The following is a 23,758-nucleotide window of genomic DNA, read 5'->3' on the forward strand; positions in this document are numbered from 1 at the left end:
TGCCACCTCCGTGGTGTCCAGCAGAGGATTGGTGAGGGCTGCCTGGGACTGCCCCTTTACACCCTCCACCATCCCTGGTGAAACGACTCCTCCAAGAGAGGATGGATGCTTGGATGAGCAACCTGGGAGCAGGAGTGCTGCGCTGCTGGCAGAGATCAGGGTGTAGCCAAAACCATGTTTGATAGAGGGAATGTGGGAGTATCTCCAATTCCCTTTTGTCCAGAACTCACCCAGGAGGTGACAGGCACCAAGACAGGGGAGGACTCAGGGCTCAGGGATGCCCTTTAGCTGGAGCTGGTGCTGCAAGGTGGAAGGACACATCCTCTGAGGTTCCTTCATCCCTTGGCTCCCTCATCATCCCCTCCTGTTCCCCTTTGCCCTGAGGATGTGCGGGCTCCTCCCGGCAGGAATATCTTTGGGGTGTCTCTGTGGGCTCATCCCTGCCACGCCCTGCCTGCAGAGACACCTGGGCTTGACAGAGATGCCCATAAATGACTCAGCAGGCAGATGGGACAGCAGGGCCCCTCCAGCCCTGCTCCCGGGGCTCTGTTTGAGTTGCGGGCTGAGCTCCCGGCCCACATCCAACACCCAGCGGCTCCTGGCCCGCCACAGCTCCCGCCTTTATTGCAGGGATGAGTTCAGAGAGCAACAGGCAGGTCCTGATCAAACATTAACAGTGGGGAGAACTTGGTTTGTTTTCTCAGGAAAACAGGTGGTAGAAAAGCTGAGCTTGCCAGCAGGTGCCAGTGGTGGTCCTGGCCTGGCAGCCACGTGTCCCCAAGCTGCTGAGGACATGAGGGACCAGGAGATTTTGTTTCTTCTTCCAAACTCTGGGTGCAAGGGAACACAAAGCTTTGAGGCTGACCAGAGCAGAGCTGCTGCAGGATCAGGGTTCGTGACACAGGTCACCAACCAATTCAGATATGGAGAAGACAGTACATAAAAGTTAATAATCAAGTGTGAAAAATGCATGAGGAAAAATCCTGAGCAGCTGTGGACTGCTGGACTGCTCAGAGGAGAGCACAGGCACCCGGCTTCTGCCAGCTGACACAGCCTGAGCGCAGTCAGCAGTGGGATTTAACCATTCCCAAGCACATTCCTTTGAGGATAACCACCAAAAATAGAAATGCAGAAGAAGATGACATTTGGCAAGTTATATCTTAACAAGTTTCTTGCTTCCTTATCTTAGTCACGACCAAAATCAGTGATTGAAATTAATGAATCAGATTGGTCTAGCCTGAGGACACATCACCACGAGCCCCATTCCTATTTCTTGCTGACATTCCTAGCAGAACTATCCTTGGCTGTGGGCTTTGGAGGAGAAATCGAGGTTGGGACTGATTGTTGGAGCAGGAGATGGAAGGCACTGCAGGGGAAGGATGCGGAGCTGGGAGATGGAAGGTCCTGCAGGAAAAGGAATCGGAGCAGGGAGATGGAAGGTGCTGCAGTGAGAGGAATTGGAGCAGGGAGATGGAAGGTGCTGCAGGGAGATGGAAGGTGCTGCAGGAAGAGGTGGTGCTCTTGTTCTGTCTGATTTGTGGATGTACAAGGAACGCTGCAGAACCCCTTTTCCATGGCAGGCACATCCCCCAGGGATGGTGTCTTTGGAGTAGTTTTCCCCAGGAAGCAGCAAGGGGGGTCCTGGAAAAGGCAGCAATGGTCATGGGCCAGTGGGAAGGGGCAGGGCCAGCTGTGTGACACACATTGAGGGCACACTATGCTCTTGGCCTCAGGATTGGCAGCTTTTCCCTGAATCCTGGTCCTGCAGATGTTCCCAGCCAGAACTGTTCTTTGGCCCCGCTGGCAGCACCAGTCCTGGTGGGATCTGAGGGCTCCCCCAGCCCTGGGGATTCAGGGAGGTGTTGGAAAGGCTCCAGAAAAATGGAGGAGTGGGGCAACACCAGAGCAGAACCTGCCCTGGAGCCAAAGTCCTGCTGGTGGGACCAGATGGTAATGGTGGTGCTGGGACCATGGAGCAGCAGCAGGAGCTCGGAGAGGGGAGGTCAGAGCGGATTTTGGAGCTGCTGCCAAGAGATGGGTGAGCCTGGACCGGCTGCTACTGGAGCATGGGAAAAGCAGGGCTTTTCTCCTCGCCTAAGCCCTTGGAAATTGCAAAAGGAGAAATTATGCAAAACATCCTGCAGAAGGACCCTTGTCCCTAATCGCCGCGTGGTTGGTGCAGCCAAAGCCCCGGCACAAGGGGATGTGACCCAATTCCAATCCTTCCCCTCGCCTGCAAGAGCAGCCAAGGCACGCTCTGTCCCTGGGGACACCAGCAGGGTCGGGCGTTTCCCTCGCTGTCCACCCCGTCCCCTGGCCCGAGCTGACCCTGGCAGGGTGGGGGTGAGGGGTGAGGGTGAGGGTTCCCTTCCAGCCTTGCTGGGCTGGCCCTGTCCCCAGCCACTGTGTTGGGCTGAGCCACGGCAGCACCAGCGCAGCTCCAACACATGATGAGACAGATTTGGGGGATGGAGAGGAGGATGAAGGAGAGGAGGGGGACACACTGGGATGGATGAAGGCTCTCCGTGACAGAGGAAAGAGGTGGCATGTTAGAGAGGAGGGGGTACAGAGGGATTTGGGGGGCTGGTGAGCAGTGGCTGACGTCCACCCTGCACCCCCCCAGCCCTGCAGGTCCCATCTCTGTTCCTCAGCCCAGAGCCCAGCTGGGACCTCGTGACAAGGCAGGGCTGTCGCTCCCGGCTGTCACCGAACAGGGGCTGTCCCGGCTCACCTGCAGACCTGGGCGGCTCTCAGGAGTGGGGCCCCCACGGGGAGAGCCTGTTCCCCACGCGGGACGGGGCCATGCCGGGGGCTGTGGGTGGCTCTGGCCGTGCCGTGCCGTGCCGTGCCGAGTGTGCCCTCTCCGCTTCCCACGGCCGGGAGCAAAGTGCCCAGGGAAGGCAGGGCTGGAGGCGGGCAGAGGCGGAGGCAGGAGCTGCCGCAGGGCTCAGCCCCACTGCGCGCCCATCCCTCTGTTGCCCTCGCAGGCTTTGGGCCACCTGCAGCCCCCGGACACGGGACATGGTGGCCTCTCCTATGCTGTCACAGTCCTTTTACGAGGAAAGGAGAATGCTCCTCCACCACGAGAGCACAGCCCCTCATCCATGGGCACCGTGTGCCCCTCTCCGTGGTGACCACATCCCTCCGCCCATGGGGACCGTGGTCACTCAACCACAAGGTCCATAGTCCCTCTCCCATGGGCTGTGTCCCTCTGCCCGCGGTGACCACGGCCCCTCTGTCATGGAGATCACAGTCCCACAGCCACGAGGGTCGCAGCCCCATCCCTGGGGCCCCTCGCCCGCCCCAGGACAGCCCCGCTGCCCCCGGGCTCCCGCAGTGCCCGCGGCGCTGTTCGCGGGCCCCCGGCCCTGCGGGGTGATCCTGGGGACAAAGGCGGCCACTGCCACCTTGAGGCCAGCCCGGGCATCGTGTCCCCAAACCGGGGCCACCTCGCGCGTGGCACAGCCAGGACACGGCCGGATCCCTGCGTCTTTGAGGGGATGCCTCTCTCCCTGTGCAGGGCAAAGCAGAGCGAGGGGGTCAAGGGTCAAGGGCTGTGACACCCGTCAGCTTTGCCATGGGCAGGGGCAGCCTCGAGGCCTGGGATGTGCAGGATTCCCATGGGATGTGCAGGATTCCCATGGGATGTTCAGGGTTCCCATGGGATGTGCAGGGTTCCTGTGGGACGGGGAGAGCCGTGGGGCAATGCTTTGGTGTTTTCTCCACCTGGCTCGGCATTTTTTCTCCTTGCCCTTCCGCAGAAGCAGGTGAGCAAACACACACCCAGTCCCTGACGCTTTATTCTGGAGAGTGAGAGCAAAGGGAAGCGGCGCAGCGGCCTGGGGAGCTGTGCTGGAGGGAAATTCCTCCGGGAACATTGAGGGAGGAGGGGGCAGCTCCGAGGGCACCGGGATACACGGGGCACAGCTGTCGCTACATCCTGGCCGGCTGCGGCTCGGCGGGAGGAGCGGGCTGAGCCTCCAGGTCCAAGGCACCGAGCGCTCCCCGCTTCCCCAGCGGCCTCGGCGCCTCCCGGTGGGGCCGCGGCGGCGGCTCCAGGCCGTGCTGGGCCTGGCGCGGTGGCAGCTCCTGCCTGTCCCCCCTGCCCTGCGGGGACACCTGGCTCAGGTGAGTGGCCGCACACAGCGAGCAGTCGCCCAGCCCCAGCGGGTCCCGCGTCAGGACGGCTGATTTGGGTCTCTTGTGGTGTCCCGCTCTGGGGGGGCTCAGGGGGTGCCCTGGGGACGGGCTCAGTGGCGCACAGCGGGGCCGGCCACACCACGGCTCCTCCTGTGAGGATAACGGGACACGGGGTCCGGCGGGGCTGCGGCAGCGCTGCCCCCCGGCCGGGCCCTCTCCCTGCTGCCTGGGGGCTTCTCCGGGGGCCGGGAGCCACGCGTTGGGCACCCCCTCGAAGATGAAGTAGGCAGGGTTGGTGTAGCCCGTGGCCGGCTCCGGGAGGCTGCGGGGGCGGCTCCTGCGAAGCGCACAGAGGGAAGGGGCTCAGCATCCCTCCGGTCTGGGGCTGCCGCACGGCCGAGCCCACCCGGGGTACCTGAGGCGCTGCGGGGCCGGCTTGGGGCACGCCGGGGGCTCTGCCGCCGGCTCAGCATCCTCCTCCTCAAAGCTGATCCACTCTGCAAAGGCAGCGAGGTCAGACCTCACCTCACGGCCGGGGCCAGAGGGAAACGTGGCCCAGGATGTCCCAGGGCACTGGGAGGGGGCTGCGTGCGGCCGCCGTTACCGTAGAGCCTCTCGCGGGTGCCGCTCCGGCCCCGGGGCACCCGGACCCGCATCCAGCCGCGCACGGAGCCCGTCTCCTCGCCGCGGTGGAACAGGAACGTCTCGAACTGCTGGGCCGTGCTGCCGATCGCTGACCGCAGGGCCAGGCAGCATTCGCCTGCGGGCACAGCGTCAGCCCCCGGGGGCAGGGTGGGTGCCAGGGTCCCTCCTGCCAAGCTCCCAACCTCACACCCAGCAGGCTGTGAGCTGGGAGGGCTGTGCTTGGCACCCCCTGCCACCATGGTGGCCCCAGTGTCACCATCCCCACGTACCGTAGGACTCGCAGCTCTCCACGCCCTTGATGCTGAGGAGCAGGTGCTGGTCCCCCAGGTACTCCAGGTCGGGCAGGATGGGGTTCAGCTGTGCACAGAGAGGGGAGGCTTAGGGGGCTGCCAAAGGGTGGGGGGCACAGGGAGGCTCTGTCCTGGGGGTGGTGACAGGTGCAGCTCCCTTGGGGCTCAGGGCACAGAGCCAGAGCAGGGATGGGGGTGAGGACACTCCAGGGCCGCGCACCACAGGCAGATGCTTGGAGGACCAGCCCAGCTTGAGGAACCCGGGGATGTCACAGTTCTGGAAGGTGTTCTCCCCGCTCCGCTGCACCTCTGGAGGGGACAGAGGGACACAGAGCTCCAGCCAGGCCAGGTCACCCCCACAGCCACGCCCAGCACCCCAGCACCCCCTCACCCTCCAGGCAGTAGGAGTGGAACTCGATGTAGCACTTGCTGCGGCTCGTGGTTTTCAGGATCACCTCGATGCTCTCCCACTCGATGCAGGCCAGCGCCTCGGGGCCGGAGCCAGGAGCTGGGGGCAGGTCCTGGCAGGTCAGGGTGTGCCAGGGCTCACCCCAAACCCGGCCTGAGGGGTGACAGACCCCAGCCCTTACCCTCCTTGGGCACAAACTGCGACGTCACTCCCACCTCAAAGGTGGCAAAGACAGGCGAGTGGTCACTGGTCACGATGTCATCAGTGCAGCCTGGATGGCAGGAGGGACAGCTTGGGGAGGGCCCCAGAGCCCTGGGATCCTGGGCAGCACTGGCCACACCTGGCTGCTGTGTCCCCAGGGTCTCACTCACCGTAGGAGTTACAGACCATGTGGGTCTCCGGGTGTGACTTCCACAGGATGCGGTCACACCACGAGGGGACATTGATCCTCATCTGCAAACAGAGAAAGCAGCTGGTCCAGCAGCCCCTCAGTTCTGGGTCCCCCTGCCCAGAAGAGCATCCCAGCACCCCAAAAAGGGAGTTCCCTCCTGCCCAGACCCTGTTTTGGTAGGGAACAGGCTGATGGAGCTGTGGGGACAGCATCACCACGCAGCCCCCTCAGCACCCTGCTGTCCCTGTCCCCAGAGTTGTCCTGCTTGGAGGGACGCCTCTGGACTCACCCCTGTGGGCTTGGACTTCTGCCACACGTAGGTGTCCCGGGTGCCCCGCTCGTACCGGTACGTGGGAGGGAAGGAGATGTCACCCTCACCTGCAATCAGGACACACAGGTGGCATGGGGTCCTGCCTGTCCCCACGGGGTGTCACTGTCCCCACAGCAGGCTCACACCCCTGGCCCGGTGCACTCCAAGATCCCCCAGGCTCTCAGCTCCTCATGCAGGGCTGTGCCAGGAGAGGGGACCTTGAGGGTGACACGGGGAGGGCTGTGGGGACCCTGGTGGCACTATCCCAGCAGGCGGAGCAGCGCCCTTGTTCCCCACACTCACTGAACCGCAGGAACACCTTGTTCTTCTCCCGCTCCAGGTTGAGCTGGTCAACAGCCAGGAGGGCTTGAAAGTCCTTCTTGACGATGTGGGTGAGGATGTCCTGTGCCAGGGAAGGGACAGTGACCCCCGGGCTCCTCTCCCCGCGCTGTCCCCAGCCTGGCACTGCAGGTCCCACCTGCACATCCATGTCCAGGCGGTAGTTGAGGTCCCCGAACCAGAAGAGGTGGGTGAAGCGCAGAGTGAGGTCGAAGCCCCCCAGACGTTTGTCCCCCAGGGCCAGGGAGTGCAGGATGTCACTGTAGTTCTGGTTACGTCTGCAGGGGGACAGCAGCACCACATGAGCCACCCCGGGGACATATCACTCTTATTCTGTTCCTGCCGGCTGGGGACAGGGGCAGCCCCACAGCCCCTCAGGGCTCCTCCAGCCCCCTGAGACACCCACCTGCCCCATGGCAGCTCCACCCTCCCCATCCCTGCATCACCTGTGGGTCTTCTCGCTGCCGGAGGCCAGGTGGCAATTGACGAAGCCAAATGAGGTCCCATTGAAAAGGAAGGAGACGCCCACAGCTCCCTTGTTCCCTGCAGGGATGTGCCACCGCTGAGCTCTGGGGGAGCTCATGGGTCCTGTGCCGGCCCTCAGGCTGTATCCTGGCTCGGGGTCACCTCCCAGCCCCATCCCCTCCCTACCCAGCGTGTTGGCAATCCCGGTTTTCACGCTGGAGGTGTGGACGTGGCTGATGCGCCGCTGGTGCTCCGGCTTCACCAGCACCACGATCTTGATGCTCCACAGGCACTGCAGGGCCACCTGTGGGGGGACAGGGGGTGAGTCTGCCTGCCCCCCATCCTGTCCCACGGCCAGGAGGATGGGGCTGGACACACAGGTAGGTCAGCATGGCCCTGACCCCTGGGGACAGCACTCATGGGGACTATGGGGCACGGGATGTTCCCTGGGCTGATTTGGGGTGGGTGGGGGAGGACCTGGGGGTTGGGGTGGGAGCTGTGGGGTGATGGCTGCTGGTACCCAGCCCCCCAGGGCTGGCTGTGCCTGCCGTTACCACTCGGTAGTCGATGGCCATGAGGCTCTTGAGGGAGGCGCAGAGGAACTCGACCCACTCGCGGTCGCCCAGCGAGTTCTCCTGGGTGCCGATCACGTACAGGTCGTGGGGGATGCAGGCTGTGGTCTCGTCCTGTGTGCGCCCCAAGCCCCTCGAGGTCAGCCAGGAGGCCAGGGAGCGGGGTGGGGGCGTGCTGCCTGCGGGCAGGGACATGTGTCACATAGAGGGGACGTGCCAGTACCACGAGCTCCTCTCCAGCACAGACCTGCCCGTCTCCAGGAGCTGCCTGCCATCCTGGATCAGCCGTGTGCATCACAGTCCAAACCCCTCGTGATATCCCTGTTCCTCTGTCTCCCCAGCACCCTCCAAGCGAATGGATGGCCACAGGACAGATAAAGCCCATGGCAGCCAGATTGGTTCTTCTCCAGCCTCCTCCTCAAACTGACCACCAGCTCATACACCTCCCAAAACCCAGCCAGGCTCACAGAGAGCCACAAAACCTCCCAGGACAAGGCCACCTTCTCCTGGCCTCTTACCCATGTTCCACGTCCCAACATACACCGAGATGATCTCAGGCTCGTCCAGGTTGGAGTGCTGGATCCTCATCAGCTGCAGCAGCTGGCAAAAAGCCTCTCGCTTCTGCAGGGTGGTGAGGGTGTCTTAGAGACACGGGGGGCACAGCACCCCAAATCAGGTGGGCATCACCCCCAGGTGTAGGAGCCAGCTTGCAGAGGTGGTCACAGTCCTGAGACCACTGATTTGCTGATTCCCACATTCCCAAGAGCCCCATATTCCCCCAGGATGCTCTGTGGGCATGGTGGTGTCACTCACCCGGGCGTTGGGGAAGATGAAATCCCTGCTCAGGCTCTTCTGGTTCTCACGGGCACACACCAGCCTCACCTTGCTCTGCATACTCTGGTACTTGATCAGCTGCAGGACTGAATGATGGGGGTCAGGGGGGCATGGTGGCCCCCGCTGCCCACCACAGGGGGTGTGACAGAGCGTGTGGCCCATCCCCGTGGCATCAGGCCTATGGCAGGGAATAGTCCCAAAGAACGCCAGTGGCAGCCAGCAGGAGCCCCTTACTTTTATCCTGTGGGATCACCTCCTCCGGGGATCCACTGCCCCGCTTGGTGACGGTCACTGTCCCCGACTCCACGTCCACCACCAGGCCTGCACGCTGCGACTTGCCCACCTTCACCTGCACATGGGGATGTGGCTCTGGAGCTGTCCCCACACCCGCCCTGCTCAGCAGTGACACCGAGGTCCCTCTGTGTTCCTAGCCTCACCTCGAAGTTCTGCACGGCCAGGGGCCTGGCAGCTGGCAGGGGGGACACAGCCACGCTGGGCAGGGCCAGGTTGTGCCTTGTCACCGTCTCCTGCAGCGACTTCAGCACCTGCCAGAGGGACAGGCAGTGTGCTGGGGGCACTGGGACAGCTGGGAGCCCTCTGCTGCCACCAGAGCTTGGATTGACAGAGGGATTAGATTAGGGGAGGGGGAGCTGTGTCTCCTCCTGCACCGTGACTGGGGTCAGGCACCTTCTTCTCCAGCGAAGACAGGAGGTGGTTGACAGTGGAGATCTTGCTGAGGAGCAGCTCCAGGTCTGGGTCGCTGCTCAGGAAGCCCTGAAGGGGAGGATGGATAATTTTGGAGCAGCACGGTGGCACTGGAGTGGTGGATTCCTCGCTGTGGGTCTGGGATGTGGAGGTCCCTGGGGGCTGTGGGGGCACTCACCTGCTCCCTGGCCGGGCTGCGAGGGGACACAGGGGGGTCGAACACCCTGGCCAGGGTCTCCAGACCCGCCAGCGTGAAGTCGATCTCACTGCAGGGGAGGAGAGAAGGGGCGCTGTGGGCGTTTCCCGTGACGCCCAGAACGGGGACAGGGACCGGGGGGTGGCCCCGCTCCAGCCCCCAGGCCGCGCTGACCTGTGCAGAGCCCGGCAGGCGGTGGCGAAGGCGGTGCTGAGGTGCCGCAGCTGCGGGTGCCCGTGGCACAGAGCCTCCAGGTCCTGCACGTGGTGGGTCAGGTACTCGGCCATGAAGCCCATGAAGTCGCTGGCCGGGCTGGGACAGGGGTGGACATCAAGATCCCCCCTGGGCACCACCATCCCATCTCCGGGGGCGGGCAGGGCAGCGTTACCTGCTGTGGAGCTGCTCCTGCAGCCTCTGGTGCAGCTGCTGCGGGATGGGGCTCCGGCCGGAGGGGGCAGAGCCGGGACACGGCACGGCGTGCCCCCAGCCCCGGGCATCCTCCCCGTCTGCGGGCAAAGTCAGCAGCTCAGCGGGACCCTCCCCTCCCGCCGCCAGCCCGGCACGGCCCCCGGCCCCTCCCGGCTCACCCGAGTCCTCCTCGGGGCGCGGCCGGGGCACGGCGTGCAGCAGCGGGGTCACCAGCCCGTTGTTGGGGTGCTGGTAGGCACCGATCAGCTCGGGGAGGGTGCGGAAGCACTTGGCTTGGATGCCCTGGATGGTCTAGGGAGGCAGAGCAGGGGAAGAACCATCACATCCCCTCCCCTGCCAGGGTTCGGTGGGTCTGTCCCTCAAAATGTGCCCGTGGTGAGTGGGAAGGGCCAGCTGGACACCGGACCCGTGTGGGGAGGAGCATGGAGACATCAGCCTCCTTCTGCAGGCAGGGATGCTCCCTGCGGACACCCAGGATGCTCTTTTAGGGGGCAGAAAGGGCAGCTGGAGAAAGCTGGGTACCAGGAGAAACCCCGAGGGGACATGGAAGCGAGCGCAGGACAGACCCCGCGTGGGGCTGGCACCCTGGGGGTGGCTCTGTGTGGCCAGGCTGTGACAGGGCGTGTGGCAGGAAGGGACAGTGCCGGGATGCTGTGCAGAGGCAGCTCCTCCCGAGCTGGTGAGGCTGCAAAGCGCCCGCATCCTGCAGCTCTTGCAGAACACAAACCACAGGCTGATGCCACCTTGCCGGGGAGGGGGACGAGCACCGGGGGCCCTGCACAGCTGCATCCTGCCCACATCCAGCTCCCAGGCACCGCCCGGGCCGGGGGATACACCCACCTGCACGGAGAGTAGCCCCTCCTCATCGGGGAGGATGCGGTAGGTGTAGACGTGCCTCTGGAACCTGGAGAGAGCAGGTGAGGGCCCCGTTCTGCTGCCCTCGGCAGCGCTGGGGCCCAGCCCTGAGACAGACACCCCGTCCCCTGTGCAGGGAGAGGAGCTGAGCCAGCACTTCTAGAAATAAATCATCAGCCCCAGCTCGGAGTCTGCGGGAGGATGTGCAGTGTTCCCCTGCTCCCAAACAGCCCGGCACAGCTGTGACTCCCCCAGCACTCACTGGGCTACCCACAGAGCCTTTGCCGTGCTGCCTGTGGGGCCAGTGCCCATCCCTGCCCATGCCACCATCTCTGGCTCATGCCCCGCACCCCTAGAGCCCAAATTTGCAGTTTGTCCCACACAAAGAGCCAGGACAGTGAAGGAAAGGGGGCGCATCCTGCCAAACCTGCCTGCACAGACATGTGACAGCGGACAGGAAGGGTGCAGAGCAGGAAGGGTGCAGGGCAGGAAGGGTGTAGGGCAGGAAGGGTGCAGGCAGCAGCGCTCTCAGGGGCTGCACACCTGGTTCCAGGTGTGGGGGTGGCAAGAGGCCCCATCTTGAGGGCTGTAGTCCCAAATTCCCAGCACAGGAGATGCTCACAGGCCAGCAGGCAGCCCAGAACAGCTCAGTGTGCCCCGGATTTGGGGTTACCCATTCAGCAGCCATGGTGCTGGGCACGGCTGTGGGCCCAACCCTCATCCTGCTCCCAACACGGGGATCACTCAAACCCCCGTGCCAGGGAGCTGCCACCCCACCCACATCCCTGCAGCTCTTCCATGGGGTTTTGGCGGTGCCTGGAGCAGGGAGAGGCACAGAGGGAGGCAGGCAGGGAGGGGACAGAGGCACAGAAGGCGCGGCAAGGACTCACAGGAGGCACAGGGCATATGCGCCCTTCACCGACTCGCTGTCCCGCACCAGGAAGGAGCCGTCCCGCCCAGCCTTGGCCAGCAGCTCCTCGGCCACCACCTGGCTGATGTCGCGGTGGTACCAGCGCGCTGCCGCCATCCTGCCGAGCCGTGTCCCCGTCCCAGCGCCACATCCAGCTCAGCAGGGGCTGCTGGCACTCACGGGGGCTGCTGGGGCGGGTGAAGGAGGGGGCAGCGTGGGGACACCGTGTACCCGGTACCCGAGCGTGGCGCTGGCTGCAGGTCCCGGCCGGTGACAGGGAGCCACCGAGGTGATGCTCATGGGGACAGGGTGCCCTGGGGCCGGGCAGCGTGGCAGGAGCAGCCGGGGGGCAGCTGGGGGAGGCTGGGGGTCCGGGTGATCCTCATCATGGGGGCTCCAGCCTGCAGGGAGCACGGGGGCAGATCAGCGAGGGCATCTCTGCTGGTGGCGGGTCACAGGAAAAACGGCCCTGGGCCACCATCCTGCCGCTGAGCGCGGCGAGGACAGGCCGTGCTGGTGGCACTCAGGGCTCCGACCCCACCCGACGCACTCACCGTCCCTCCCAGGCCGTGCGGGGCTCCCGAGGCTCCTGCGGGGTGCTGCGGGCAGCGAGCTGAGCTTTTGGGGTTCAGCCGAGCGGGAGCGGGGCTGTGATGCTGCTGGGTTCCCCCGGCGGTTACAGCGGCCCCGGGGTCCCGCAGTGCCCCCCGCGATGCCCTCGGTGCCCGTCCCACGGGCGCTCCCCCCGCTCGGCACCGCCGCGGCCGCGCTCTTCCTCCTCCGGAGCGCCCCGCGCTCCCCGGCCCCGGAGCGGCCTCCTCGCTCCTCCTCCAGCCCCGCTACCGGGGCCAGGCGGCGGCCGCGGGGGCTCGGCACGGCGGGGACAGCAGGGACAGCCCCGGGCGCGCCCTGCCACCCTCCAGCTGCTCCCTGCACATCATCCCGGGATGAGGGATGGCAGAACTCTGGGACAAGGCACTGCCAGCGGTGCAGGACGGCACAAAGCCCCTGAAATATGTTTGGGGTGGCGGGCAGGGATTGAGCTGCCCACTCCTGGAGACACGCCGCCCGCCTTGGGGCCGAGAGAGACGGAGCTGCGGGCGCCGGGCACCCACAGTGGCACTCGTGTCACCACACCTGGGTGTGCCCTGCCTGCAGGGAGGGAATTTGGGCTCAGGGGCTCCCGAGAAGGGGTCGGGAAGGAGAGAGACTTTTCCCAGCAGACAGGGTTTGGATAGCACTGCAGGTCCTGGGTGCAGCCCCTGAGGTTTTATTCCTTGTGGCCGGGAGTGAGCAGGGCCCACGCGCGTGTGGTGGCTCGAGCTGCCAGGGTGATTAACAGCAATTAATTACAGATGAGCAGCAGCCACCGTCTGCTGTCCAAGTGGCTGGCAGCTCCAGAGCTGCTCAGGAGATAGATGGAGAAGCAGACTCCTGCTGGAGGAGGATGAGGATAAGGATGAGGATGGAGCACTGTGCCAAGCCGTGCTCCTGATTGTTCCTCACCCTTGGCACCACTGCACATCCCTGCATGCTCAGGGACTGTTCCCCCACCTCCTGCCCCAGCCCTCCAGCACAGATGTGCCAAAACCCCCTGTGAGGCTTCCTCCTGGCTACCCAGCCTCGAGAGGAACCTGTGGCCAGGCCAGTGAGAAGTTGGGCCCCTGGGTTTATTTTGGGCTGGTGTTCTGGTCACACAGCAGCGGGTGTCACTCTGCCCAGCCCCTGCCGTGGGGACAGAGGTGGCAGGTTTGTGTGGGGCTGGACACACCCATCCTGCTGGAACCCCAGCAGCGCTGCTCCATCCCGTTACTTAACAGCAGGGCAGTAATTCCTGGCAGGCGTGGAGGTGCCTGTCTCCTGATTAATGCCATCCACGCCACTTAATCCGGATCAGGGGAGAAAGCCCAGGAGCTCTGAAGGGCTTTGGGAAATCAGCAGTGCCTGCTGTGAGTGTTTATGTAAGGTGGCCGTGGTGTGCAGTGCCAGAGGCGGAGCTGGCACCGAGCCAGGGGCACCTGGGCACAGGTGAGGTTGGGAAGGCAATGTCGGCTCACCAGGGGGACTCTGGCTGCACCAAGGCTCCCTCCAGAGCCTGTGGGTGCAGGAGGCCCTGTGGCCCTTTCCTGGGAAGGTAGGACACTCCATTGGGACAGAGGGATGAAGTCACCACGCTCCACCAGCCCCACACCCGCTGGTGTCCTGCCCTCTGTAAATGGCTGAACTGTGCTTCACACAGGGCATGTACCTGCAGGGAAGGTGGGATGAGGAGATGAGAGGAACCTCTGGCCATTCATTGCACAGGAAGAAGTCTCTTTCATTTCCCTGTTTTGAACCCTGCTTCCTTCCCCAGTGCTTGGTTTGGAGCACAAGGAGAGCGTGGGAAGGGATGTGGGCTCTGTCCATCTCCCCGCTGTTTTGGGGAGGGGAATTATCTGCTCCCCAGATTGGGCAAGGCTGAATCCACCCAGCTGGGATTAGGCTGAGCTGGAGGGACCCAAGGCGAGCCCTGCCCTCCACCTCACCACACCGTGCAGACCCTGCAGAGCCAGTGAGTGGCCCTGGTCACAGGACTTTCATTAAGAAAGTAATGAAGAGCCACAAACAAAGCACAGGATTAGGTGCCCCAAGCACAGCGCTGGGGGCCCTGGTGAGGCTGAGGGTGTCCAAGTGGAGCTGCCTCCTCCTCCTCCTCTTTCACCTGCCAGTGTGAAGGTCACAGTTCACGTGTCCCCCTGACTGTGGCAGAAATAGCGCCCGTTAATCTGGACCCTAAGCAGCTCTCCTGTGTGCAGTTAAAGAGATCACAAGTCTCGGCCCCAGGGAACGTGTGCTGGCAGCTAAAGCCCTGGCAGTGGGGCTGCTGGGCATGGCATGGCATGGCATGGCATGGCATGGCATGGCATGGCATGGCATGCTGGCTCCTGGTGGCCATGGGGGAACAGGTGAGCTGTGTTTGGGAGGAGCTGGTAGCCAGGTGATGAATGGTGTTGAGCTGATGCAGGGGCCTGGGAGGAGGCACAGTTCCTACAGGGATATCCTGATCCCAGTGCTCAGCTCTGGGGGTTGAGACAGAACCAAGAGCAGCCCCAAAGGAAGGGCTGGAGTGGTGCTGGAGGTGAGGAGGGTGAGTGGGACATTCCTGGAGCAGTTTGTAGCTGCCCTGGGCTGTCCTTGTGCCCCATCCTTAGAGCCATTCTCACAGGAGGGTATCCCACACAATGACTGTGGCAGGATTGCAGTGGGAATTCTGCTTGCCTGGCAGCCATAAAGCAGAGCCACTTTGAGCTGTCTCTTGGACAGTCTCCTCTTTGCTGCAGCAAAGCTGGAGTTAATGATGCACTAATTGGATCAGTCAAGGCCAGCCTGGAGTTATGAAATAGTGCTGGGCTGGGCAGGCTGTGCTGGGGGCAGTGGCAGCTCTGTGTCCCACCCACCAGGGCTGGCTGGTCCTTCCCTCTTGGTTCAGGGAGGGTGAATCCTGCCTTCACCCCATCCTCCTGCACAGCAGTGTCCCCATGGGGAGGGTGCCCTCTGTGCCCTGGGCCATGGCAGGTCACCTCCAGGTGAGCAACCTCATGGGCACCTTGGCCACGCAGGGAGCTGCTTGTGCCTCCATCCTCCTGTTATCCAGCCAGGAGGGGAAGGGAGAGCTCCAGGCTGGTCCCTCCTCTGCCACCTCCATCCAAGCCCATGCCCAGACCCATCCCACCTCCCCTTGCCATGGGAGCAGCTGCAGAGAGCCCCTGTGGGAATCCACACTCCTTCCCACCGGGAGCAGAGCTTCCACCTCAATTACCATCACCTTGCTCCTAAGCCCTCTTTGCCAATCCCTCTAAGCTGCTTTCCCAGGGCTCCAGCAAGGGATTGTATTTATAGCCCACTCTTACTCATGCAGCGTCTCCCCAATTAATCAACTAATAGGATTCTTCCCTCAAGTCCCTCTCCTGGAGCCCTCACAGACACACAGCCCCCCCAGCCCAGCCAAGGCTGAGTGGGCGAGATCAGATGCCAGGGGAGGGACAGCCAGGGGGGATATAAGAACCTGCAGCACTGGGAGCAGCCTGTAGTGACTGGGTGGCACTGGGAGCTGCTGGGAGAGCAAGAGGAGAGAGTCTGTCTGTCCATCCAGCTGCCAGGTGAGTGCTGCCTGCTCTGCTGCCTGGGCCCTGCCACAGCTCTGGGGTTCTGAGGGTTTGGAAAACAGGGCAAGGACGCTGATGCTGGATTGTGGCTGGGAGGAGGGTGGTTTACAGCTGAAAAATGGGGAAAATGTGGACAAAAAGGATTCCAGTGTGGCCACAGGACATGGTGGAGGGGTTGGGTACTCATGTGGGACAGCTGAGCCAAGCCAGGGAGGGTCTGAGTTCTCTCTTTGGGGCTTGGGAGATGCAGAGCAGGAGTTCAGCTCTTCTGCCCTCCACCTTTCATTGCCTCATCCCCAATTCCTGGGGTCTGGAGGGAGCCAAACTCTGCTCCCACTCCCTTTGCACCTTCTCACCCTGTGAAGATTCCCAAACTTCACATCCCACAGCACCAAAGGACCTCAAAGATCCTGAGCTTGGGACTAATCTCTCGTCTTCCTGTGGGGAAGAGACTAATCCCCTCACTCCCATGGCCATTTCTTCTCTCTCACCAGCTTCCCTGAGGTTGTGTTCAGAGGCAGCACTGTCCACGTGCCCCTGGGGCTTAAAATCCTGCCTGGGCTTAAGCTGTGCTCATGTCAGAGCTGCCTATCCCTAAGAGGCTGAGCTCATCCCATTTAATATCTCAGAATCAGCTGGTGATCAGTGGGATCTTTCCAGGTTCCTCCTGGCCACAGGCTGGAGCCAGCAGAGCTTGGGCAGGGCTGGGCAGCTCCAGCCCCACTCCCAGCACAGAGGGTTGGGGATCAGGAGGGATCCTGTGCCCTGAGACCCCTCTTTCCATGGGCAGTTCAGCTTCCCTTGACTTTCTCCCTGGGTTTTCCTCACCTTCCTGTGAGTGACAGGACAAAACAAGCCCATTCCTACCACTGAGCCATGATAGCAAATTTCCAGGAAAAAACTATTAAAATTGAGACTCTATGAGGCCTTTTGTTCATTTTCTTGCTTTTCCTGGTCTTGAACCTGCTCCATTAGGAATCACCCCTGTGCTTCCTCTTTTCTGGAGCAACTCTCTCTCACTTTCTCACCTTTTTGGCTGGGAACAAGGAGCTGGCTCAGCTCCCATGTGCCACCCCAAAGCCAAACCTGGAGCTCCCAAGCTCTGCAAAGGTGGCAGTGCCCTGTCCCGAGGGCTCTGCAGTCTGTTGGGATGTGCAGGATGCTGGATGGTGGCCATGGCTGGAGTTGTGGAGTTGCCTCTTCCCCAGCACCTCATGCAGTGCTTTCCCTGTTTCTCCCCACAGATTTCCTTGTGGACATTCCTGCACTGAGCTAAAATGGGAGACGGATCAAAGTAAGTATCTTTATTGATTTATTTATCTTGAATTGGGATGGAGCAGGGCAGGAGCAGAGGGGGAAAGAGAGACCCCAGCTCGGCCCAGCTGCTGCTCCCAGGGGCTGGAATGTGAGCTCCCATGGAGCTGTCATGGAGTTCTGTGTTAGCCTTTCTTTTCTACTTGCCCTTAAGACACAGAATCCCCCCATGGCCCTCCATAGAATCCTCCATGGTCACCCTGAGCTCAGGAGCACACCTGGGGCAGCCACACAGGGTGGGTTTGGCCCTGAATTGGCAGGACATGGAATTCCCCAGGGACTGGACACCCTTGGTGATGCAGCACATTTGTAGGGCAGCCCATCATGTCCCTGTGTCCCATCCAGCCTTGTCCAAGGCATTCCCAAACATCCACCTCTGTTTTCTCCACAGGGTTTTCAAGAAGACCAGCCCCAACAGCAAGGTGAGTCTCTGTGCCCTGTCCCCTCCTGTGGCCAGCCCAAGGTTTGGGCTGTACTGAGATTCCCCTGGGCTGGATCTGCCCGCAGGATCCAGGCTGGCTCTGCCTTCCCTTTGAAATCTGATTAATTCCTGGACCTGCCACAATGCCACTGCAGGACTGGCTTTTCAAAACAGAAATTTAAAAAATACCCTGATATGACCCCTTCAAGGTGATTCTGGTCCAGCCTGGTGACAAACCCCATGACACAACTCAGGACTTTGAAATTTGGGTGAATTCCCTGGCAAACCTTAACTTGTTTTCTCCCTCCCTTTTCCCATGTGCTGCTTCCAGCTCTCCCTGTACCTGGGGAAGAGAGATTATGTGGACAACGTGGATTCAGTGGAATCTGTAGGTGAGTGGGGCAGTGCCCAGCACTGAGGGGGAAGGACAGGCAAGAGAGGCTGGGGAAGCCAGCCCCAGTGTTGTGGGCTGCTGGTAGAGCAGGAGGAGCAGCTCTGGAGGAGCAAATGCCATGTCTTCCTGCAAATATCCTTAGGAAAAATAGTGGGGAAGGGGACAAAGTCCCTTTGCAAAACAACCCAGCCACGCTGCTGGAGGAGGCATCACCATCCCCCTTGGCAGCAGCTCTTCTTGTCACCTTCTAGCTGCAAAGTGATTATTTGGGTTTAAAAAGCTGTGTTTTAGCAAAGACCTTCCCTGGCAGCTGAACTCACTGGTCCTTCTCCTTTTGCTTGTTTGCAGATGGTGTCTGCCTGATTGACCCGGAGTACCTGAAGGACAGGAAAGGTATGGATACAGAAATGCAGCATGAGGGGAGGGGATGAGATGGCACCAGCCCAAAGCTGGGGCTGTACTCGGGTTAAAGCTGCTCCTTGTCACCTACAGCTCGCTGTCCATCAGGGCCACAGCAGCAAAGGACATGAGGGATCCTGTTCATATTTAGTGTCTGAGGAAGTCTCATTCCTGCTGAAGAGTTTTTGAACAGTTTTTCTTGCCTCTTTATTCACCCCCTGTGCCTTCCCTCCCCTCCCCTTGTCCCTGCCCTGCCTGGCTCAGTGTATGTGACGCTGACCTGCGCCTTCCGCTACGGCCGCGATGACCTCGACGTGATCGGCCTGACCTTCAGGAAGGACATCTACGTGCTGACCACCCAGCTGTACCCCCCTGTGCCAGACCAGGCCCCCAAAACCCTCACTCCTCTGCAGGAGAAGCTGATGAAGAAGCTCGGGGAGAACGCTTACCCCTTCACCTTTGAGGTAAGGGCTGCTCAGCCCCTCCCTGCCATGTGGCTCCGTGGTGTCACCAGGGCTCAGCTCTGAGCACACCCTTTATTCTCTTTTTTCTCTCTTTCCCTGCTCTGCCCAGATTGCCACCAACCTGCCCTGCTCCATCACCCTCCAGCCTGGGCCAGATGATGTGGGAAAGGTGAGCTGCTGTCCCCAGCCTGTGTCCCCTGGACCATCCCCCCTGGGAAGGGGTTGAGTTATGGGGTGCTAAGACTGAGAATTGATTCTCATGGCCCATAGAGTGAGGGGTGGGAAGGGAGGATGGCTGGAGTCAGAGCCAGGATCTCTGGGAATGTAGAGGAGGAAGGCAGGAACACAAGGAACCTAAAGCTCAGGCAGATCTGAGCCCCTCCTGCTCAGTGACCACATACCTTTCCCCAGGCCTGTGGCGTGGACTTCGAGGTCAAAGGATTTTGTGCTGAGAATCTGGAGGAGAAAATCCACAAGAGGTATTTTCAGGGGATCCCTTCCCCCCATTTTGGCTCTAAAACTAAACCACAGGATCTTTTTGGGGTGATCAGTTTAGGGGTCAGGCTGAGGCTCTTCTGTCAGCCTGTGTCATGCTTGGATGGGCAACACTGCCTGAAGCTGGGGCAGTGATCCCTGTGTCAGAGCCAGGTGAAACGTTCACCCTTTGGCTGGAGACACTGTGAAGTCCCCAGAGAGTCCCTGTGACGCTGTGGGGGACACTGGGGGTGCCACCTGTGTCCCCACAGGAACTCGGTGCGCCTCATCATCCGCAAGGTGCAGTTCGCCCCAGCGCAGACAGGACCGGCCCCGCGAGCCGAGACCACCCGGCAGTTCATGATGTCAGACAAGCCTCTGCACCTCGAAGCTTCCCTGGACAGGGAGGTCAGTAAGGACACTGTCCCCTCTGCCAGGGATGGGGACCAGGATTTCTGGTCACATCACTGAGCCTCTTCCCCTTGCAGATCTATTACCACGGAGATCCCATCAATGTGACCGTCAACATCAACAACACCACCAACAAGGTTGTGAAAAAGATAAAGATCTCAGGTGAGAGAGGGGCAGAAGGGACATGTCTCAGCACCCATCACTGACAGAGATGGGGACTGTGAGCCCCTGCCGGGTCACCAACACGGCTCCCCCTTGTCTGTCCCCAGTGGATCAGATCACAGACGTGGTCCTGTATTCCCTGGATAAATACACGAAGACTGTGTGCTCCGAGGAGATAAAGTAAGGGATGGGGGCTGGAGGTGAAGTGGCATTTCTGGGAGGGAGGAAGAAAAATGAAGAAGAGGAGGAGGATGGGAGAGGATGTGGCAGTTTTATACCAAGCAGCAAAAATGTCTGTGTTAAATGAGCAGGTGCAGAGGAAGCAGAGGACAGGGAAGGCTGTGGACCACGTCCCACCAGCACAGGCTGGTGGTGGCTGGGAAGGTCCCTGGGGAAGGTGCACAGCTGCTCCCAGGCTTCTTAATCTCCTCACTTTGCATTTTTGAGGCCAGACACAGCCTCTGCCACCCTGAGAACGAGGAGGGAGGGAGCAAAGGTGGTGCAGAGAAAAAAGAAGTGGTTATAGAGGGGAAAGAGAGGAGGGAACGAAAGGAGGAAATGGCCCAGCAGCTGCATGGGGAGGGCAGGGCTGGCCCTGCACAGGTGCCTGCAGTGATGCTGAGCACCCCCAGGCTGGGGCTGGCTCTGAGCTCTTCTCTCCCACCCTTCCAGTGAGACTGTGGCTGCCAATTCCACCTTCTCCAAAACGTACTCGGTGACCCCCCTGCTCTCCTCGAACCGCCAGAAGCGAGGCCTCGCTCTCGATGGCAAACTCAAGCACGAGGACACCAACCTGGCCTCCACCACCATGTGAGGGCTGCATGGGCTCCCCCTGCTCCCCACCACGCCTTTCCCCCCTTCCCCCTGCTCTGGGCTCTCACCAAGGGCTCCTGAGCCCTCCCCATCCAGCTGGAAAATGTAGAGATTTTGTGACATTGTCACCTCTCCGTCCCATAGGAGAGATGTAGGTTCCCAGTTCCAGTGTTGTTCAAAGCTCCTGAATCCCTCTGCAGAGCTCAAAGGGGCTTCCAGAAGCTTCTCTGTGGCTTCCCCCAAGTGTCCTCCCCTCTCTTCTCCTGCTTTCCTCCCCTGCTAAACCCCAGTGCTCCCCACACGGTGCAGGACACAAACCCTGGCACTGCCATGGTGGGGGTGGATGGGGTCTGCAGGCAGCACTGCCCTCTCACTGGCCCCCTCTGCCTTTTTCTTAGCCTGAGACCTGGCATGGACAAGGAGGTGCTGGGCATCCTGGTGTCCTACAAAGTGAAGGTCAACCTGGTGGTGTCCCGAGGAGGGTGAGGCTCTGTGGGCAGGGGAGTCTGGGGCCATCAGCTTGGGCTGTGCTGGGGGGGTTTGTACCCTGGGGAAATGAGAGGACACTCACCACGGGCCCCCTCATCCCTGCCCTGCTCCCCTGGGCTGCTCTCTGACCCCCCACCCACCACCCCCATTATCAACCATCTTCCACCTCAGTATAAAGCACAGCCTAACACCTCTGTCCTCTGCCTTGGCTCATTTCTGTCCCTTCTCTCCTGCTGCCACAGCATCCTGGGGGATCTCACTGCCAGGTAAGGGGAGCTGCCTGTGGGGCTGGGAGTGGGGCTGTGCTGGGCAGGATCCTTGACAGAGTTGCTTTTCCTTCCAGTGATGTTGGGGTGGAGATGCCTGTCATCCTCATGCACCCAAAGCCTGATGACTGTGAGTCCTGTGTGGGATGCTGCCAAAAATCAGAGGGGAAGAGGCACTTCTGCTTCAGGGAGAGCTGGTGAAAACAACTCTGGTGCAGCTGCCCCAGTGCCAAGGGCCCTGCTGTGCCCTCTGTGGGATGGGCACAGCTGTCCAGCTGTCCTGGAGTGGGGTGGGAGCAGTTTTCCCATGGGATGGGCACAGCTGTCCAGATGTCCTGGAGCAGGGTGGGAGATGTCCTCCCCATAGCACCCTTCCCACTGTCCCTCTTTCCAGGAAAGCACCCAAGCATTGAGGAGAGCTGTCAGTTGAAATGTCCTTTCTGTATTAACCTGCACATCTTTTCTCTTCCCCATCCCTTTCTCCCTGTGCTTATCACTGGAATACAGCTAAGCCAAGGTAAAGAGATGCTCCTTCTAACACACAAACCACACAGATCCACAACAGATGGATGTGACACCCCAGCTTGAGGTCACACCTTTGGATTAAACCACCCAGGTCTCAAAGCCCTGAGCCTGTGTCACAGCAGCCACTCTCCCAAATGCTGAGATTGGGATGTGTTCTGCAAACTCCCAGGGCTTATTTGACAATTCCCTTTGCTGCAGCCACAGCTGCTGCAAGGCCAGGCCTTGCCCTGTCCCTCAGAAGCAGCTGGCAGTGTCTTCCAGCCACAAGTGTCATCACTGGAGAAGATGTCTCCATGATTTTTGTCCCCACACAGATTTCCCTGGGCTGCTGGAAGTCACATCCCTGTGCCCCTGAACATTCCCCAGCACCAGAGGCCTCTTCTCTTCCCAAATCAGCTTCTTCCAGCTCAAGCTACAGCTGGGACTTTTCCTTTTTTTCTCTGGGAAGCTGCAGTGCCAAACCCATTCCTGACACCGTGGCCCTACCAAAGGTTTTGTGTCTGGTTACACCCTGCAGCACGATGTGAGCCCTGGGATTTGGGGCCTGGGAAACCAGGCTGCAGCTCCAGGCTTTCACACTTATCCCTTTCCCAGCTCAGTGAGAGCATTTAAACTTCCAAAGAGGAAATCTCTTGGTCTCTATCCACCATGGCTCCATGTAGGTTTTGCTAAACCATTTCACATTCCCAAGCTTTTGGAATTTCTTGTGCTGACTCTTTTTTTTTCTGTTTTCTCCCCCACTTTTCACTTTGTGCTCTCCCTTGCTGTCACTCGCTGCTTACCTTTCTCCAGGAGGTAACTCAGCTCTTTGTTTTCCTCTCCTTCTTTTCCCTTGGAAATGCAAAATATTGTGTGAAAAACCATCAGAAGCTGCAGGCCAAGCTCCTTGGGTCATGCAGTGATGGGGCCTGGGTTTGTGTGCTGGGGCCAGGCTGTGCCTCACAGTGAGCTGAGTGGGGTGACAGGACTGGGGTGACCACTGTGCTGTCCCCATCAGGAGCAGGGTTTGGGCTCAGCAGGGATTTCCCCTCCTCCTGTGGGCTCACTGTGCTCTGCTCTCCCTTCCAGCGAGGAGGACATTGTCATCGAGGAATTTGCTCGCCAGAAGCTCAAGGGGGAGAAGGATGATGAAGATGAGAAGGAGGAAGCTGAGAAAGAGGAGAGCTAAGCTGCTGGTCCCCCACGCCCCAGTTTGGGACACAGCCACCTGTAGTGTCCCCACTGTGCCACACCTGGCACAGCCCCCTCAGGCCCCCACAGTCCCCATAGGTGCCCCCTTCTCCCCCACTCCAAGCCCTGGTAGTGGTGGTGAGAGCTGCTGCAGCTCCTCCCGGGCCTGCCACGCTGCAAAGCCCCACGGTGCTCCCTGTTCCCACGGGTGCCAGGACAGGGACAGGGTGCAATGGCCCCGGCCGAGCGCCTCACCAGCGTGGCTGCCACCTGCCCGTGACATGTTGTGCACAGCTCTGTGACATTGATACCAATAAACACACCCGGTGGCCCGGTGCAGGCTCCGTGTTGTGCTGGGGGGGAGCAGACGCTGCCTTCATGCAGGGGAGGGGAGGACGAGGTGCTGCAGGACCTGGTGCGGCCACTCCCGGCCGGGCCCATCCCAGGTACAGCCGGGCCATCCAAGGTAGGGCTGGATGCGTCCTGCTACAGCCGCAGGATCTACAACCCCGCCGGTACAGGCAGACCCGTTCTGCTACAGCCAGAGAGCTCCAGCCCAGCTCCAGCCGGATCCGTGCCGCTACACCCGGCTCTGCTGAAACACCCCCGCCACAGCCCGGGCGCATCCCGCTCCACGCCGCAGCATCCTCACCCCGGAGACCGCCCGGTCGCCATGGCAACCGCCCTCCCCATCACCACGGCAACCCCCTCCTGTCGCCATGGCAACCGCCCTCCCCGGCAGCCCGGCCCCCGCCCTCGCCGTTGCCATGGCCGCGTCCCTCCTCCGGCGGCCGTGGCTCCCGAGGCGCCTCCCCGGGGCG

The 23,758-nt window shown here is 61.3% G+C and overlaps 2 protein-coding genes across 2 annotated transcripts; one reads left to right on the forward strand and one right to left on the reverse strand.

Moving 5' to 3' along the window:
• Positions 1 to 3,823: 3,823 nt before the first annotated feature.
• On the reverse strand, positions 3,824 to 11,626 carry LOC128945860 (phosphatidylinositol 3,4,5-trisphosphate 5-phosphatase 2-like). Its single transcript, XM_054289752.1, is given in 27 exon segments — positions 3,824 to 4,477; positions 4,556 to 4,637; positions 4,745 to 4,900; positions 5,055 to 5,142; positions 5,296 to 5,384; positions 5,467 to 5,583; positions 5,666 to 5,755; positions 5,856 to 5,937; positions 6,165 to 6,253; positions 6,489 to 6,588; positions 6,664 to 6,802; positions 6,971 to 7,067; positions 7,176 to 7,349; positions 7,352 to 7,454; positions 7,456 to 7,519; positions 7,521 to 7,740; positions 8,080 to 8,182; positions 8,375 to 8,481; positions 8,630 to 8,744; positions 8,833 to 8,940; positions 9,083 to 9,169; positions 9,279 to 9,366; positions 9,471 to 9,608; positions 9,685 to 9,802; positions 9,884 to 10,016; positions 10,566 to 10,629; positions 11,471 to 11,626. Coding segments are annotated over 27 exon segments (3,432 nt in total). The 5' UTR covers positions 11,608 to 11,626; the 3' UTR covers positions 3,824 to 3,933.
• A 3,947-nt stretch (positions 11,627 to 15,573) lies between these two features.
• Positions 15,574 to 23,241, forward strand: ARR3 (arrestin 3). The gene is made up of 17 exons (XM_054289679.1): positions 15,574 to 15,629; positions 16,880 to 16,929; positions 17,341 to 17,371; positions 17,702 to 17,762; positions 18,113 to 18,157; positions 18,428 to 18,627; positions 18,737 to 18,796; positions 19,039 to 19,106; positions 19,374 to 19,509; positions 19,590 to 19,674; positions 19,782 to 19,854; positions 20,347 to 20,484; positions 20,886 to 20,969; positions 21,219 to 21,242; positions 21,320 to 21,372; positions 21,750 to 21,759; positions 22,836 to 23,241. Exons 2-17 carry the CDS (start codon positions 16,913 to 16,915, stop codon positions 22,933 to 22,935), a joined length of 1,185 nt encoding a protein of 394 aa, XP_054145654.1. The 5' UTR covers positions 15,574 to 15,629; positions 16,880 to 16,912; the 3' UTR covers positions 22,936 to 23,241.
• Positions 23,242 to 23,758: the final 517 nt, after the last annotated feature.

The sequence above is a fragment of the Melozone crissalis genome, unplaced genomic scaffold, assembly GCF_028551555.1.
Source record: "Melozone crissalis strain CALT ecotype California unplaced genomic scaffold, PUWL_Pcris_2 ptg000068l_1, whole genome shotgun sequence".
NCBI lineage: Eukaryota > Metazoa > Chordata > Aves > Passeriformes > Passerellidae > Melozone > Melozone crissalis.